This window comes from Pseudonaja textilis, chromosome 15 (genome assembly GCF_049901715.1).
Source record: "Pseudonaja textilis isolate UNSWEBS1 chromosome 15, rPseTex1.2, whole genome shotgun sequence".
NCBI classification, from domain to species: Eukaryota; Metazoa; Chordata; class Lepidosauria; order Squamata; family Elapidae; genus Pseudonaja; species Pseudonaja textilis.
The window spans coordinates 3,646,419-3,662,121 of NC_142004.1; the positions used below are offsets into that span (position 1 = coordinate 3,646,419).

The window sequence follows — 15,703 nt, forward strand, 5'->3', positions numbered from 1 at the left end:
CAGGCCTTTAATCCTCCTAATTGCTCTTCTCTGCCCTTTTTCCAAAGTCTCAACATCCTTTTTTTTTTTTTTTGTAATGTGCCGACCAAAACTGGATGCAGCACTCCAGATGTGGCTTTAGTAAGGCCTTATAAAGCAGTCCTTTCTAAATGCATGTCTTACTTATCCGACGTGTGCATCTCCGATCTGCCGTGGGCGTTTATGGGGAGGAAGGGTAGAGACTGAGCCACTCCAGTCTTTTCACCGGAGAGATCTTTCTGGAAGATGACGAAACTGCAGTCTTCCTTTTCTCCTAGGCTGTGGGTATCTATGGCTTTGGAGTTGCAACCGGACATCTGCTCCATCCTCATCCAAGATGTCATCCACCACGAGCAGGCGGTGCGCCAGGCCGGAGCGGAAGCCCTTTCCAAGGGGGTGGAGCAATATCGAAGCCAGACAAAGGATGTCATGGCCAAACTGATGGAGATTTACCAAGAGAAGCTCTACGTAAGCCCCCGGTGGATGGAAGCAGGAGCCTGGTTGATCAGGAGTCCATATGTTACCGAGAGAATGTCTGTAGCTCTCTGAACTGATCATCGGTGCTCTCTGAGCATGGTGGTTTCCTTGCAGATGTTTCATTACCCAACTAGGTCACCTCATCAGTGCCAGAAGGGAATGGGGACTGCAGACGGAAGGAAGGAGAAGGAAGGGAAGGGAAGGAAAGGAAGGGAAGGGAAGGGAAAGGAAGGAAGGAAGGAAGGAAGGAAGGAAGGAAGGAAGGAAGGAAGGGAAGGGAAGGAAGAAGAGAATGACTGTGGAGTCCTTGGTGTGAGCTTGGTGGATTTCTTGCAGATGTTTCATTACCCAACTAGCTAACATCAGTGCTAGAAGGGAATGGGGGCTGCAGATGAAAGGAAGGAAGGAAGGAAGGAAAGGAAGGAATAAAAGGGAAGGAAGGAAAGGAAGGAAGGAAAGAGAAGGAAGAGGAGAATGACTGTGGAGTCCTTGGTGTGAGCTTGGTGGATATCTTGCAGATGTTTCATTACCCAACTAGCTAACATCAGTGCTAGAAGGGAATGGGGACTGCAGACGGAAGGAAGGAATGAAAGGGAAGGAAGGGGGGAAAGAGGAGAAGGAGGAAAAGGACTGTGGGGTCTTTGGTGCTCTCTGAGCTTGGCAGTTTCCTTGCAGATGTTTACCAACTAGGTCACCTCATCAGTGCTAGAAGGGAATGGGGATTGCAGACGGAAGGAAGGGAGGGAGGAAAGGAAGGAAGGAAGGATGGAAGGAGGGAGGAAAGAAGGAAGGAGGAGGAGGAAAAGGACTGTAGGGTCCTTGGTGCTCTCTGAGCTTAATGGTTTCCTGGCAGATATTTCATTATCCAACTAGCTAACATCATCAGTGCTAGAAAGGAGGGTGGGGGGTATGTTCTCTGTTTATATACAAGGCTTACCCTGTCGGTGTTATTGGGAGTATTCTTGACTGTTCCTAGCCGTAAACAACAGCCTACTCAAGGAATCACTTAGGGACATTCCCACTGAAAAATACAGCACCTGAAACATTTGCAAGGGTTGTCATCCAGTGCTTTTCATTCTTCCCCAGAGACCCCCACCGGTTCTGGATGCCTTGGGACGGGTGATCTTGGAGTCTCCACCTGACCAGTGGGAAGCCAGGTAGGACTACTACTTAATCCTTCTGACCCTTTCTCAGAAAACCGTGAACTTCTGGTTTTTGTTTTTGTTTCCCAAGGCTAGGTAGTAGAAACTAAGGATAAGTATCTCCGGATGTTTTAATTCAACTCTTGCAATTCTTTACCAAGGGGCCTGCTAGTTGGGCTTTGAGGGAGAATAAAAGTCTGTACGACTGAAGGTCCCTACACTGGCAAAAATAGTGCTAGCACTTAACACTTATATACTGTTTCACACAGTCCTGTCTAAGTGGTTTACAGAGTCAGCCTCTTGCTCCCAACCATCTGAGTCCACGTTTTATCAACCTCGGAAGGCTGGAAGGCTGAGTCAACCTTGAGCCAGTCAGAATCGAACTGCTGACAGTGGGCAGGGTTATTGCATTCTAACCACTGCACAGGAAGGAAAGGGAAATGGAAGAAGGAAAGGAAGGAAGGGTAATAGCATTAGCACATACTCTTATATACTGCTTCTATAGTGCTTTCCTGCTTTCCAGCCTTCTCTAAGCGGTATACAGAGTCAGCCTATTGGCCCCCAACAATCTGGATCGAACTCCTGGCAGTGGGCAGAATTAGCCGGCAATCCTGCATTCTAACCACTGCACCACCACAACTCTCGTCAATAACCCTTACATTTCATGATGACCGCTAAAGAAGACATTCTCTCGTCAGGTGCGGCATCGCTTTGGCCTTGAATAAGCTTTCTCAGCACCTGGAAAGCTCCCAGGTGAAGCCTCTTTTCGAATTCTTTGTCCCCGATGCCCTCAACGATCGTCACCCCGAAGTCCGAAAGTGCATGCTGGACGCTGCCCTCTCAGCCCTTAATACTCACGGCAAGGTAGGTCGACATTCGTCAGAAATCTTACATCTGTTGAGCTCAGCACTGTTTGATGGCACAGGGAAGATACCATTAACATTTGAGTGAAATGTGGGTGTAGCCAACAAAAGCCAGGAGAGCCCTGCGGCTTAGAGGTTAACACATCTACCAAATGTGTTCGTAGCTCGGGTTCGAACCCCACAAGGGTAGGGCTAGCTGACGAGAGAGCTAAATAGCTTGACATTAGATCTATGCTAATTCTCCCTTTATTTCTTTGTCGGTAAAATATAAACTTTTAACATTTAAGTGAAATGTTTGGGAGTCTTCTCAGAGAAGCAGCCAAAGTCTGGACAATTGGATGTTTTGTTCAATCAAATCAGAGGTCTCCAGAACTTAGCAACTTTTAAGACTGGTGGACCTCAACTCCCAGGATTCCCCAGCCAGCCGTGTCTATTTTTCTCTCTCTCTTAATCTCCTAAAGTGGAGAGAGAGATTGCAGAGGAAGGGATTGCAAGAGAGTTAAACTATGCTGGCTGGGGAATTCTGGGAGTTGAAGTCCAACAAGTCTTAAAGTGGCCGAGCCTGGGGACTCCTGAATTAAATCCAGTTATGGGGTCCTTGGTGCTCTCTGGGTTTGGTGGTGTTGCTGACGTTACCTTACTGACGCACTGATGATGTTACCTAGTTTGGTAAGGAATGACTTGGGAGTCCAAAGTTACGTTTTTCGGCTCTCCTACGTTTTCCACGGTCGCTCACTTCTTTCGGCTCCTGTTTGTTTTTGTTTTTTTTCCAGGAGAACGTCAATTCCTTGCTCCCGGTCTTTGAGGAGTTCCTTAAGAACGCCCCCAACGATGCCAGCTACGACGCCGTCCGGCAGAGCGTGGTCATTCTCATGGGGTCACTAGCCAAACATTTGGACAAAAGCGATCCGAAAGTAAAACCCATCGTGGCCAAGCTGATAGCAGCGCTCTCTACGCCATCCCAACAGGTGAGCCCCTCCTCGGCTCGGAGATGGGGGCATCCTCAATTTAGAACCACCTTACTAACCCAAAGCAAGGGAGCTACATGGCTTAAGAATTCACAAACATTTTCTCCCTCCATCCATCCATCCCTCCCTCCCTCCCTCTCTCTCTCCTCCTCTTGGAGAAATATTACGTTGTCAAAACATTCACCTAAACCTGGTACCATCTGAATTAGTTTTAGACAAAGAAATAAATTTCACACGAAAAAAATAAGAAACTCTCTGTCTATCTCCCTCCCTCCCTCCCTCTCTCTCTCTCCCTCCCTCCCTCTCTCCCTGTTCTCCCCCTTCACTGCCCTTTCCTCCCCTCCCTCCTTCAAATCAACTGCTTTGAATCGTGCTTAAACCTGAATGGTTTTGGTTATCTGCGTAGGTCCAGCATTCTGGTCCTTTTTAATCCTTTTCAGCCATTGCTGTCTCCCCGTATGTTCATCCTCCTCTTCTTTATTGTTTTATGTTGTTTCGATGCTCCTTGTCCCCCCTTGCTCAGGCCGAGTCAGACGGTTTAGCGATAGAGAAGGCTTTAGGGTAAAAACTCTGGCTTACTTTCGATGTCACGTTTCCTCTTAAAAGTTGGAGTGCATTTTGGGGAGGACTGGGGAGCCTGGAATTCCAGAAACCACGACGGAATTCCTTTTTTACAACCCCCGATCTGTAGTTCTTTTTCTCTTGGAACTAGAAGTCCTTCCTCCTCCTCTTTTTAAAGCAACCCCCCCAAAATGGATGTTCTCTCGAAGGAAAGAACAAAAACCGGCTCTCCGTTCCAGAACTAGCAGCCATTTAAGCAGCCCACCTAGAACGATCTGGTTGGGGGCTTTTGCAGGTTCAGGAGTCCGTGGCCAGCTGCTTACCGCCTCTCGTGCCGGCCATCAAGGAAGATGCCGGCAGCATGATCCAGAAGCTACTACAACTTTTGCTGGAATCCGATAAGTACGCGGAGCGCAAAGGAGCTGCGTACGGGCTGGCCGGCCTAGTGAAAGGACTGGGAATCCTTTCCCTGAAGCAACAGGAAATGATGACCAAGCTGACCGACGCAATCCAGGACAAGAAGAATTTCCGGCGTCGGGAAGGTGAGTCGAAGAATCCTCATCCTTCCCCTCTCAACTTCTTGAGGACTTCCGGTCTTCCAGATGAGGCTCCTAATCTCCTGGTAAGATGCAGAATCCTAGGGCTGGAAGAGACTTTGGGGTTCTTCTAGTCTAACCCCCTTCTAACCCCCCTGCAAATTTGTATGCCGCCCATGTCACCTAGATGATTAAAACTATTACTATGAGCCCCGGGGAAGGGACCCAGTGAGTTTCCTGTACTGGATCCTGATGTATAGCCCCCACAACAAAGCGGCTTTGTCATGCCCCCGTTGGAGTCTGAATCTGAGGGGGAAACTAAACAGCTGACACGTTGGCTGTGGAGGAAACTGGGGAAGGGCAAAGTCCGGCTGGGCAGAACAGGGGAGAGGTAGAACAAGGGAGAGGAAGTTCAGAGGAGGACCCAGGCCCACACCCTCTTCATCCTAAGTTACGCAGGGAGGAACGGAGAAGAGAGCAACGTGGGTTGCATGGCTCACGAGGGAGGAGAGGGCCCTGATCCCCTTCACAAAGCACACTTGAGGGAGTTTAAAGGAGAGGCAGATGGGAGGGGCGGTTGTCTGGAACCAACGCTGACTTCCCCTAGTGTTGGCTGCTGCTGTTATCTGAGTTCCTGGCATCCTTCCAGCTGGTTTGATTTGCTGCCGTGTTAACTTCCCTTCTGGAATGCCTTCTCTTGTTCTGCCTTTCCTTGTTGGGTTTATAATTTGAAGTTTCCCGTTTACAACGTTTTGACTGAAGTATCTGCAGCCAAAGGCTGTTGCAGGTTTGTGGGTGAGTGTTTTTTTCCCCCAGACCGGAGAGTAACCAGAACGTCGGGAGCCAAGTTGGAACTCGTAAAGGAACTCATACTTATTCTCTGGCTGTGTGGCCTTTGGCTTCTTGACCAAAGTGCTATTTAGGCAGCTGTTTCTGTTCTCTTCCCAGGGGCTTTGTTCGCCTTTGAGATGCTGTGTACCATGCTGGGGAAGCTCTTTGAGCCCTATGTGGTCCACGTACTGCCTCACTTGTTGCTCTGCTTTGGAGATGGCAATCAGTACGTTCGGGAGGTAAGTCTTCCTTGTCCTGGAGAAGTCGGGAGGTTGGGTTCTGAAGCATCTTGGCTGGTTCTGCTCCGATTCTAGTTGGCTGCCGAGGTTCTGGTAGGTCACGGAGTGCTTTGATGGAGGAGTCTTGTGGTGGCCCCGAGGTGGAACTCACGCCTCGCAATCAGCAGGCTGTGAGTTCGATCCTAGGTAGGGACACATATTTCTCCCTTAGGGCACATGGAGAATATATTTGTGGAACAGAACTCCTCACTGGCAACAGGAACAGCATCCGGCCATTAAAATACTCTGCTAGCTCCGTTTAGTTGCCCAGACTCCACCCCACAAGGGATGGTGGGGGTCATTAAAAGGAGATGATGATCGGATGCTTTGATGGACGTGGGAGTTCATCAGGCTGGATTTACAGCCATTGTAGTTCTTAAACCATGTGTGAATCCAGCCAGTGGTGGCTAGTTCTGCAAGTAATCCAAAGACTAGCGTGTTACTGGAGTCCCGTCACAAGATGGCATTCCTATCCAAAGTCTTTGCACAAGTATATTATTCATGCATTGTGAAAGTCCCACCATGGAAATAGATAGGCTGCGGACTGTGCCGTAACGTGAAGTGTGAACCCTGGCTGGACGTGAGGTATAATTCCACAATAGGTTCTGCTTCATGCTGGCCGTTGAAGCTTGACATTGATTGAGTCAAGTTTTGATTTTGGGGCTCCTTGGTGCTCTCTGAGCTTGGTTCTTTTCTAGCAGACGTTTCATTACCCAACTAGGTAACATCATCAGTGCTGGAAGGGAATGGCGTTTGGGAATGGGGTTTGCCCTGTTAGGGTTTGTGGGAATGTTTCCTCTTAACTTACTGTTGGATTTTGATATTTTTTTTCCCCTCCATCTTTTTCTGCGCAAGGCTGCAGATGATTGTGCCAAAGCTGTGATGAGCAACTTAAGCGCCCACGGAGTCAAGTTGGTGTTGCCTTCTTTGTTAGCCGCTCTTGAGGAGGATTCGTGGAGAACCAAAGCTGGTAAGAATAGGTGCCTGCCCTTTTAAAAGAAAAACAATATTTTTTGGGGGGGTGGGGGAGACGTGCTAGGTGGTAAATGCCACCTATAAAACATTTTGTACAATATGTATGTCTTTATATGCATTGTCAATTTATCATTTCTATCCCAAAGCTTTTGCCATTTGTCTAATTAGAATAGGATAGGGATAGAGTAGAGTAGAGTAGAGTAGAGTAGAGTAGAGTAGAGTAGAGTAGAGTAGATTAAGGGATAGGGATAGGGATAGGGATAGGGATAGGGATAGAATAGAATAGAATAGAATAGAATAGAATAGAATAGAATAGAATAGAATAGAATAGAATAGAATAGAATAGAATTCTTTATTGGCCAAGTATGATTGGACACACAAGGAATTTGTCTTTGGTGCATATGCTCTCACTGTACATAAAGAAAAAATAAAATACGTTCATCAACCATCATAAGACACAACACTTAGTGATAGTCATAGGTTACTAATAAGCAATCAAATCATTACCAGGGAACAAATAAAACAATATAAATTATAAAGATACAAGCAACCCGGTTATAGTCACAAGTGGGAGGAGATAGGTAATAGAAAGCGTGAAATGAGGAATAGTAATACAGTCTTACTAAATAGTTTGACAGCGTTGAGGGAATTATTTGTTTAGCAGTTCTATAGTATATATCCAAAGGTTTTTTTTGCCCATCCTATCATGGTTGGGTCACCTTCTCATGTTCTCATGCGCTCCCCAGGATCGGTAGAGTTGCTGGGAGCCATGGCTTATTGCGCTCCCAAGCAGCTGTCATCTTGCTTGCCAAACATTGTGCCGAAGCTCACGGAGGTGCTGACGGATTCTCACGTGAAGGTCCAGAAGGCCGGCCAACAGGCGTTACGGCAAATCGGCTCGGTCATTAGGAACCCTGAGATTTTGGGTAAGAGGGGATTTTTGCGGGGTGCCTGTGTCAGCATGGACGGTTGATTTTTTTTTCTTGACTAAATTGTTGAACGGATTGGAGTTCCACAATCGTTTTTGTTCATTATGCCAAATTACTGATAAAACATTTCATTTCAGGTAATCCTCAACATATGACCACAACAGGGAGCAGAATTTCTGTGGCTAAGCGAAAGGGTTGCTGTTAAGTGAGCTTTGTCCCATTTTACAGCCTTCCTTGCCACAGTTATTAAGTGAAGCACTCAGTGGTGCTTCTCAAAATTTTTCCTTACCGTTTCAGTCTGTTCAGAGAGCTTGCTTTGGGCGCGCATGCGCAGAACAAAAGACTAATTGCAGATAAATATCCAAAGCCAGAAGTTTCAAAAAGCAGGCCCAAGTAAGCAGGGCTTCAACGAGGACTCTGAGCAGAAAGAACTTCTTTGCTTCCTGCAAAGAAGCCAACCCCAAAGGCTAGCTTTTATCCCTTATGGAAGGGGCAATCACCTTGCAGCCTTACTCCCGAGTTCGCCTGTGCTGCTTCAGCTGCTATTTCCATCGAGCAGCCCTGCGGGCACCCGCACTGAGCACAGGCTCCTCGGGGACCTCTTCATCATTGCTGCCAGACTCCCCAAGCTCCAAAAGCCCCGCTCTCCGATAGTCCTGGCCCCATCCCTGCATCACATGCAGGCTCTTCATCCGAGTCCTCGCTCTCAGAGACCTCAGCCGTCTATACCTACTACCGGTGAACCACAACAGGCAGGGCCAGTCAAAATTTTCCCTACCAGTCCATGAGGACTGGTCAGAACTAGCTGAATACCACCACTGGAAGCACTGGAGTGGCTGAGTTAGTAACACGGGTGTTAAGTGAACCTTATTGGTTCCCATTGATTTTGATCGTCAGAAAGTCGCAAAACGTCGTCACATGACGCGCGCACACACACAAACACACACACACACACACACACACACACACCCAGACGCTGCGGCTGTCATAAACATGAGCCAACGGTGAAGACTCTGGTCGTCTCACCATTGTGTTTCTTTGGCTTCCTTCCGCCCGCCCGCCCCCTTCTCACTCAACAGCCATTGCCCCCGCTGCTGGACGCCTTGACCGACCCATCCCGAAAGACCCAGAAGTGCCTGCAAACGTTGCTGGACACCAAATTTGTCCACTTCATCGATGCGCCTTCCTTGGCTCTCATCATGCCTATCGTCCAGCGGGCTTTTCAGGACCGCTCGACAGACACCCGGAAAATGGCTGCCCAGATCATCGGGAATATGTACTCCTTGACGGACCAGAAGGTAGGCCGGGAGGAAGAAGTAAAGACTCCATCTGCTTCCAAGTAGGGATTTAAGACATTCCTCCAATTCACTTATTTGCCTTCTCTCTCTCTCTCTCTCTCTCTCTCTCTCTCTCTCTCCTTTCTCCCCTCTCCTTTCTTTCTGTCTCTCTGTCTCTCTCCTCTCCTCTCCTCTCCTCTCCTCTCCTCTCCTCTCCTCTCCTCTCCTCTCTGTCTCTCTCTTCTCTTTTCTCTCTGTCTCTCTTCTCTCTTTCTGTCTCTTTCTCTCTCCTCTCCTTTTTCTCTCTCACAGGATCTGGCTCCTTACCTGCCTAGTGTCACACCTGGACTGAAAACGTCTCTTCTGGACCCCGTTCCTGAGGTCAGTTTGCCCTCCACTTCTTCATAGACCAGAGCTCCCCGTTTCCGGCTTTGCAGACGGCAAAGGGCATAATTCATGCAAGCAGCCGGCGAGCGCGTGAGCGCCATCTCCCATTTGCACGAGTGGCGTGCACGAGTTCCTGCCACTGGCACCAACAGAGCGTGCCACGAGCCCACTCAAATGCTGCTTGCTCGAATGCTCATGCATGCGTGCTGCTCGCTGGCTGTTAAAAACGGCCTGGTTGCAAACCCCTCATGGCCCACTAGGGGGGTCGTGGCCCACAGATCGGGGGCCCCCGTTGAAGGCGGTCTGCTTCTCCTCTTTACCGTAGCTTTTCTCTTGACCTTCAGGTGAGGACAGTCTCTGCGAAGGCGCTGGGCGCCATGGTGAAAGGCATGGGGGAATCTTGCTTTGAAGACCTCCTGCCCTGGCTGATGGAAACCTTGACGTACGAGCAGAGTTCGGTCGATCGGTCAGGGGCTGCGCAAGGTACGGGGCGGGTGGGGGGCAGATTTCACAGGTGGGAGTGGGGGAAGCACGCAGCTTTGTACGCAAACGCTACGGGCCGATATTTCTCTATCTCTCAGCACAGTGAGAATATATCTGCCAAATATAACTCCGCATCGGCAACAGGAAGGGCATCCGGCCAGTAAACACTCCGCTCCATTCAGTTGGCCAGGCTCCACCCCGATGCGAGGGATTAAAATGATGCTTTCCCTGTTCTAGGTTTGGCTGAGGTTATGGCTGGTTTGGGAGTAGAGAAACTGGAGAAGCTCATGCCAGAAATCGTGGCGACAGCGAGCAAAGTGGATATTGCTCCCCACGTTCGCGATGGTTACATCATGATGTTCAATTACCTGCCCATTACCTTTGGGAACAAGTTTACCCCGTACGTTGGGCCCATTATACCTTGCATCCTTAAGGTAAGGAGCCCGGAACAGATCTAGAAGTACCTTGAGAAAAAGATGGATTTACCTCCCCTGAAAGACGTCAGCTTGAAATTGGGAAAGGATAGAGAATAGTTTCCCTGGAACCAGTTTGGTCTAGTGGTTAAGGCACCAGGCTAGAGAGTGGGAGACCGTGAGTTCTAGTCCCGCATTAGACCAGGAAAGCCAGCTGCGTGACTTTGGGCCAATCTCTAGGAGAATGTGAGTTCTAGTTCCGCCTTAGGCATGAAAGCAAGCCATGTGACTTTGGGCCAGTCACCAGGAGACTGGGAGTTCTAGTCATGCTTTAGGCACAAAAGCAGGCTAGGTGACTGGGCCAATCACCAGGAGACGGTGAGTTCTAGTCCCATTTTAGGCATGAAAGCCGGCTGAGTGACTTTGGGCCAATCACCAGGAGACGGTGAGTTCTTGTCCCACCTTAGGCATGAAAGCCGGCTGAGTGACTTTGGGCCAATCACCAGGAGACGGTGAGTTCTAGTCCCATTTTAGGCACGAAAGCAGGCTAGGTGACTTGGAGCCAATCACCAGGAGATGGTGAGTTCTAGTCCCGCCTTAGGCATGAAAGCTGGCTGGGTGACTTTGAGACTGTCTCACTCTCTCTCTCTCTCTCTCTCGGCCCAACCCACCTCACAGGGTTGTTATTGTGAGAAATATAGGAGGAGGAAAGTGTGTTGTATATACCGATCATCTTCATTGTAAAAGGAATAAAGGGTGGGACACAAATAAACAATTAAATCGAAACAGTTGAGCCCGTTTATGTCAAAAGCCTTGTTCAAACCCAGCATTTCATCAATCCCCTGCTCGTCTAGCACTGCTGCAGAAAAAAATTACGTGGCTTACAGGCGGTTTCTGGTCCCTTTTCAGGCCCTGGCAGATGAGAACGAGTTTGTGCGGGACACGGCTCTCCGTGCAGGGCAGAGAATTATAAGCATGTACGCGGAGACGGCCATCGCATTACTCCTTCCTCAACTGGAACAAGGCCTCTTCGATGACCTTTGGAGAATCAGGTACGAGCCAAACTTCCAAACCTGGCCCTGGGTTGTCCCCAAAAAAGGGCTTTTTTTTTTTTTTTCAAGAGGTCACTGGACTTCCTTGTTTTTCTTTGAAGACCTTTCGCTTCTCATCCAAGAAGCTTCTTCAGCTCTGGACTGGATGTCGGGGATTGGAAGGATCGATACTCCTTGCAGACAGCGGGTCATTTGCATCCTTTTTAAAGAGTCATTGAGGCCACTTGGAGGTTTGTCTGTTTGGTGCAAATAGGGGTGGAGCCTTCCTGGAACTACTGAAAGGACTGTGTTGTAGACCGGAGATAGGTGATGTTTTATCCTTTCCCCTCTGATGAGAGAGGGATGTCCAATTTGGACTTACGTGGCCTCTTTGACCCTGAAGACACAGACAAACCTCCAAGCGGCCTCAGCGACTCTGTAAAAAGAATGCGAATGACCAGCTGTCTGCAAGGAGCATAAATCCTTCCATTTATTTATTTGTTAAAAATGTTTAAAAGAAATTTTATTAAACATACAAAAAAGAAAAGACATTTAAAAAACAACAGTGAACGTGGTGCATACATCCTGACACACCTTATCGTCTTACATCATTAATTAATAAGTATTAAAAAATGATACAAATTTACATCCATCCATAAACTTTGGTCATTTTGGATAATCTTGTTCCTTCCTTTTTTTTCAACCAGTGGTAAAACTTCTCCCAAATTTTATAATAATCGGATTCAGCCTTGTTTTTTTCAATTCTTGAGTTAGTTTGTCCATTTCGGCACACATCCAAATTTTCCTTATTATTTCCATCTCATCTGGCGTTTCGTTACATTTCCAATTTTGGGCATCAGTTAGCCTTGCGGCTGTGACGACATTTCTCACCATCCGGGCAGAGCTGAAGAAGCTGCTTGGATGAGAAGCGAAACGTCTTCAGAGAAAAACAAAGTCCAGTTGCTTCTTGGAAAAAGCACCGTTGGGCCACGTGTTGGCAAGACCTGCATCAATTTTTTGCTGATTTAATTCTTAGGATTGCTGGCAAGAAAATAACTGTTGGTTTAGTGTGAATTCTCAGGGCTGTGTTTTGACTGCGTGACTCAATTTTTGAGCACGGCGATTTATATCCATAGAAAAAGGTTGTCAAAACTGAGTCCAGTCACATGACAACCTGACTTACGACTGCAACAACTCCACGATGGAAATTCTGTGTTCAGTGGCGGCCATAAATTGAGGACTTGCCCCTACGCAGCTTGGAAAAAAAGGGGGCCACAATCTCTTCAACTCAGTGTAAACCCCGTTGCCCTGTTTTTTTCCTTTAATCTGAGTTTCTGTGTTTTGGCACAGGTATAGCTCAGTTCAGCTCCTGGGAGATCTCCTGTTCCACATTTCGGGAGTTTCTGGGAAAATGACAACTGAGACGGCCTCCGAGGATGATAATTTTGGAACAGCCCAATCTAACAAGGTAAGTTTAACAGATTAACAGAGTGGGAAAGGACCTTGTAAGTCATCTAGTCCAACCCCACACCCAGGCAGGAGACCCTACACCGTTTCTGACAGATTATTATTGGTTTTTTTTAAATATATATTTCCAGGCTATCATTAACGCTCTCGGAGTAGAACGAAGAAACCGGGTACTGGCTGGGCTTTACATGGGCCGCTCCGATACCCAGCTGGCTGTTCGCCAAGCATCGCTCCATGTTTGGAAAATTGTGGTTTCCAACACGCCACGCACGCTACGTGAAATCTTGCCGACTCTCTTTGGCCTCCTGTTGGGATTTTTGGCCAGTACCTGTGCAGACAAGAGAACAGTTAAGTTTTGGGGCCGTCCGGTTCATTTCTGCTAGATGTTTCGAAATGCTCTTTCCTCTCCGAACTGCGTGCGGTGTCTCTTCGTCTAAGCCCCTGTATAAGTAGTCCTCGAATTACAGCCATCACAGATATGAGTCAGTGGCCAAGCATGGCCAATTTGGATCATCCACGGGGACATGGCAACGGCCTTAAGTGTGAAAAACTGTCATAGTGTTTGCAGTGTGACTACTATTGTGAGATAACCCAGGAGCACAACATAGCACACAAAATCTTTGTCTTTTAACAGTGGTTTCTATACAAGACAGCTATATACATACATAAGCATGTTAGGCACATACCAGGCAAGCAATCAGTCTTCATGACTCTGCACAGAGAACTACAATGGAGATAGAACAGTAGGAGAGAAAGATACGCTCTCTCATGGCCTCCCTTGTATATAAACGGCTTCTTAAAGCGGCAGTACCCTGCTGACTCATTCTCATTGCATCAGCATTTACAGCAGCTGGTCAGCTATTAAATCTTCAACACCTTAACAAAAACAGTCCTTTTTTCGATGCTATTGTAACTTTGAACAGTCACTAAACAAACGACCGTAAGACAAGGATGCCCTGTGTGCACTCCAGGGGCGATTTGAGGCACTGATCTCAGGCCGGTTTTGCCTACCATGCTGTGATCATGAATAATTTTCCTTTTTTTGGGTCAATCAGAAACAGTTTGCAATTTTGATGAGCCTGGGAAATCACCAGCCAAAGCTTGGATTTTGTTGAGAATATCGTGGGCGGGGACTTCATTCACTCATCTGTATCTTTTTGGGGGGGGAACGGACAGATTGCAGCGCGGACGCTGGGGGATCTTGTCCGAAAACTGGGGGAGAAGATTCTACCGGAGATCATCCCCATTTTGGAAGAGGGCCTAAGATCTGAAAAAAGTGACAAGAGGCAGGGAGTCTGCATTGGCCTGAGTGAAATCATGAAGTCCACCAGCCGGGATGCTGTGAGTGAATGTTTCTGCTAATGCTCTTAGGGGTTGTTAAAAGGTTGGAGTACATAACCTTCCTTCTTACCTGTCTGCCTGCCTTATAATCTTTCTCTTTATCTCTTTCAATTTTTCTCCTGTCTTTTTCTTAATTCTTCTCTCCCTCCCATTCACCCTATTTTTCCTTCCTTCCTTCCTTCCTTCCTTCCTTCCTTCCTTCCTTCCTTCCTTCCTTCCTTCCTTCCTTCCTTACTACCTACCTACTACCTACCTACCTATATTATTCCTTAGGGGAAAAATGTGTTTGGTCCTCATCAATTTTAGTCCTCATCGCGCCTCCCAGAACCAATTCAAAGTGAATCCCTGTAGTTTATTGTAGGAAGACGTTCTTCTGAATATCCTGTTTATTTTAAGTGAAGGAGTTTAGGCCCGTCTCTCTCTCTCTCTCTCTCTCTCTCTCTCACCTCATTTATGGTTGCGAGCTCTTCTTTGCAGCTGCTCTGAAGACATTTCCTGCTCCTCTGTTTTCAGGTGCTGTGCTTTTCTGAATCTCTCGTGCCCACCGTCAGGAAGGCCCTGTGCGACCCTCTGGAAGAGGTGCGAGAAGCGGCCGCTAAAACATTTGAACAGCTGCATTCGACCATTGGATTCCAGGCCCTCGAAGACATCCTCCCTTTCCTGCTGAAGCAGCTGGTAAGAACGGTGACCTCTTGCTGCATCCCACGCTTTCTCTCTGAACGTCCTGGGTGGAATGGCAAGGCGGCACAAACTAACTTCCTGCCTGACGATTGCCTTGAAGGGGGGATGCCTGTTAGCCGTTATGTTGGCCGTTGATTGGATTAAAGAGCCTGCCATCCTTCAGGGGTTCAAGCTGGTAGGATTGAATTGGGACCCCAGCAATATCTGGTTGAGCTTTGGGTTTCATGGACTATAGAATAGAAGAGTTGGAAGGGCTCCTTGGAGCTCTTCTCATCCAGCCCCTTGCTCAACCGATACACCGCTTTACCGTTTCAAGCAAATCGGCTTTCCAGTCTTTTCTTGAAAACATGCAGTTCCACAGCTTCATTCCACCGATTAATTGTCCTCGCTGTCAGAAAATTTCCCCTTAGTTCTAGACTGGATCTCTGCTTTGAGTTTCCATCCGTTACTCCTTGTGCCCGCTTTGGAGAATAATTAACTCTTTCTATTCCTGCTCTTCTTTTCCTCTAGGAGTGTGAAGAAACCTCAGACTTCGCCCTGGATGGTCTAAAGCAGGTTATGGCTGTGAAGAGTCGAGTTGTGTTGCCATACTTGGTGCCAAAGGTGCGTTTGCGTCTCTTCTTTCGGTTTGGAAAGATGCTCGATTCTTGTCCTGTTTCCGCATCTACATCTAACTTGGAGGGAGGGAGGGAGGGAGAGAGATACATAGATAGATACATAGATAGATTCAGTAGGTAGGGGGGTAGATAGATAGATAGATAGATAGATAGATAGATAGATAGATAGATAGATGATTGATAGATAGATAAATAGATAGATAAGTAGATAGATAGATGATAGATAGATGATTGATAGATAAGTAGATAGATAGATAGATGATTGATAGATAGATAGATAAGTAGATAGATAGATAAGTAGATAGATGATAGATAGATAGATAAATAGATAGAATAGATAGATAGATAGATAGATAGATAGATAGATAGATAGATAGATAGATAGATAGATAGATAAGTAGATAGATAGATACTGTGTTTCCTCGAAA

The 15,703-nt window shown here is 47.4% G+C and overlaps 1 protein-coding gene across 1 annotated transcript in view; it reads left to right on the top strand.

Moving 5' to 3' along the window:
- Positions 1-15,703, top strand: part of GCN1 (GCN1 activator of EIF2AK4) — a 51,753-nt gene that overhangs the window by 24,663 nt on the left and 11,387 nt on the right. The window contains exons 30-48 of the mRNA XM_087913213.1: positions 297-486; positions 1,582-1,652; positions 2,336-2,501; positions 3,274-3,468; positions 4,325-4,571; positions 5,514-5,635; positions 6,530-6,644; positions 7,396-7,575; positions 8,298-8,299; positions 8,658-8,876; positions 9,168-9,236; positions 9,587-9,725; positions 9,963-10,159; positions 11,048-11,190; positions 12,520-12,637; positions 12,768-12,983; positions 13,813-13,977; positions 14,491-14,652; positions 15,169-15,261. Coding sequence (XP_087769339.1) covers positions 297-486; positions 1,582-1,652; positions 2,336-2,501; positions 3,274-3,468; positions 4,325-4,571; positions 5,514-5,635; positions 6,530-6,644; positions 7,396-7,575; positions 8,298-8,299; positions 8,658-8,876; positions 9,168-9,236; positions 9,587-9,725; positions 9,963-10,159; positions 11,048-11,190; positions 12,520-12,637; positions 12,768-12,983; positions 13,813-13,977; positions 14,491-14,652; positions 15,169-15,261 — 2,809 coding nt within the window. The remainder of the gene's footprint in view (positions 1-296; positions 487-1,581; positions 1,653-2,335; positions 2,502-3,273; positions 3,469-4,324; positions 4,572-5,513; positions 5,636-6,529; positions 6,645-7,395; positions 7,576-8,297; positions 8,300-8,657; positions 8,877-9,167; positions 9,237-9,586; positions 9,726-9,962; positions 10,160-11,047; positions 11,191-12,519; positions 12,638-12,767; positions 12,984-13,812; positions 13,978-14,490; positions 14,653-15,168; positions 15,262-15,703) is intronic.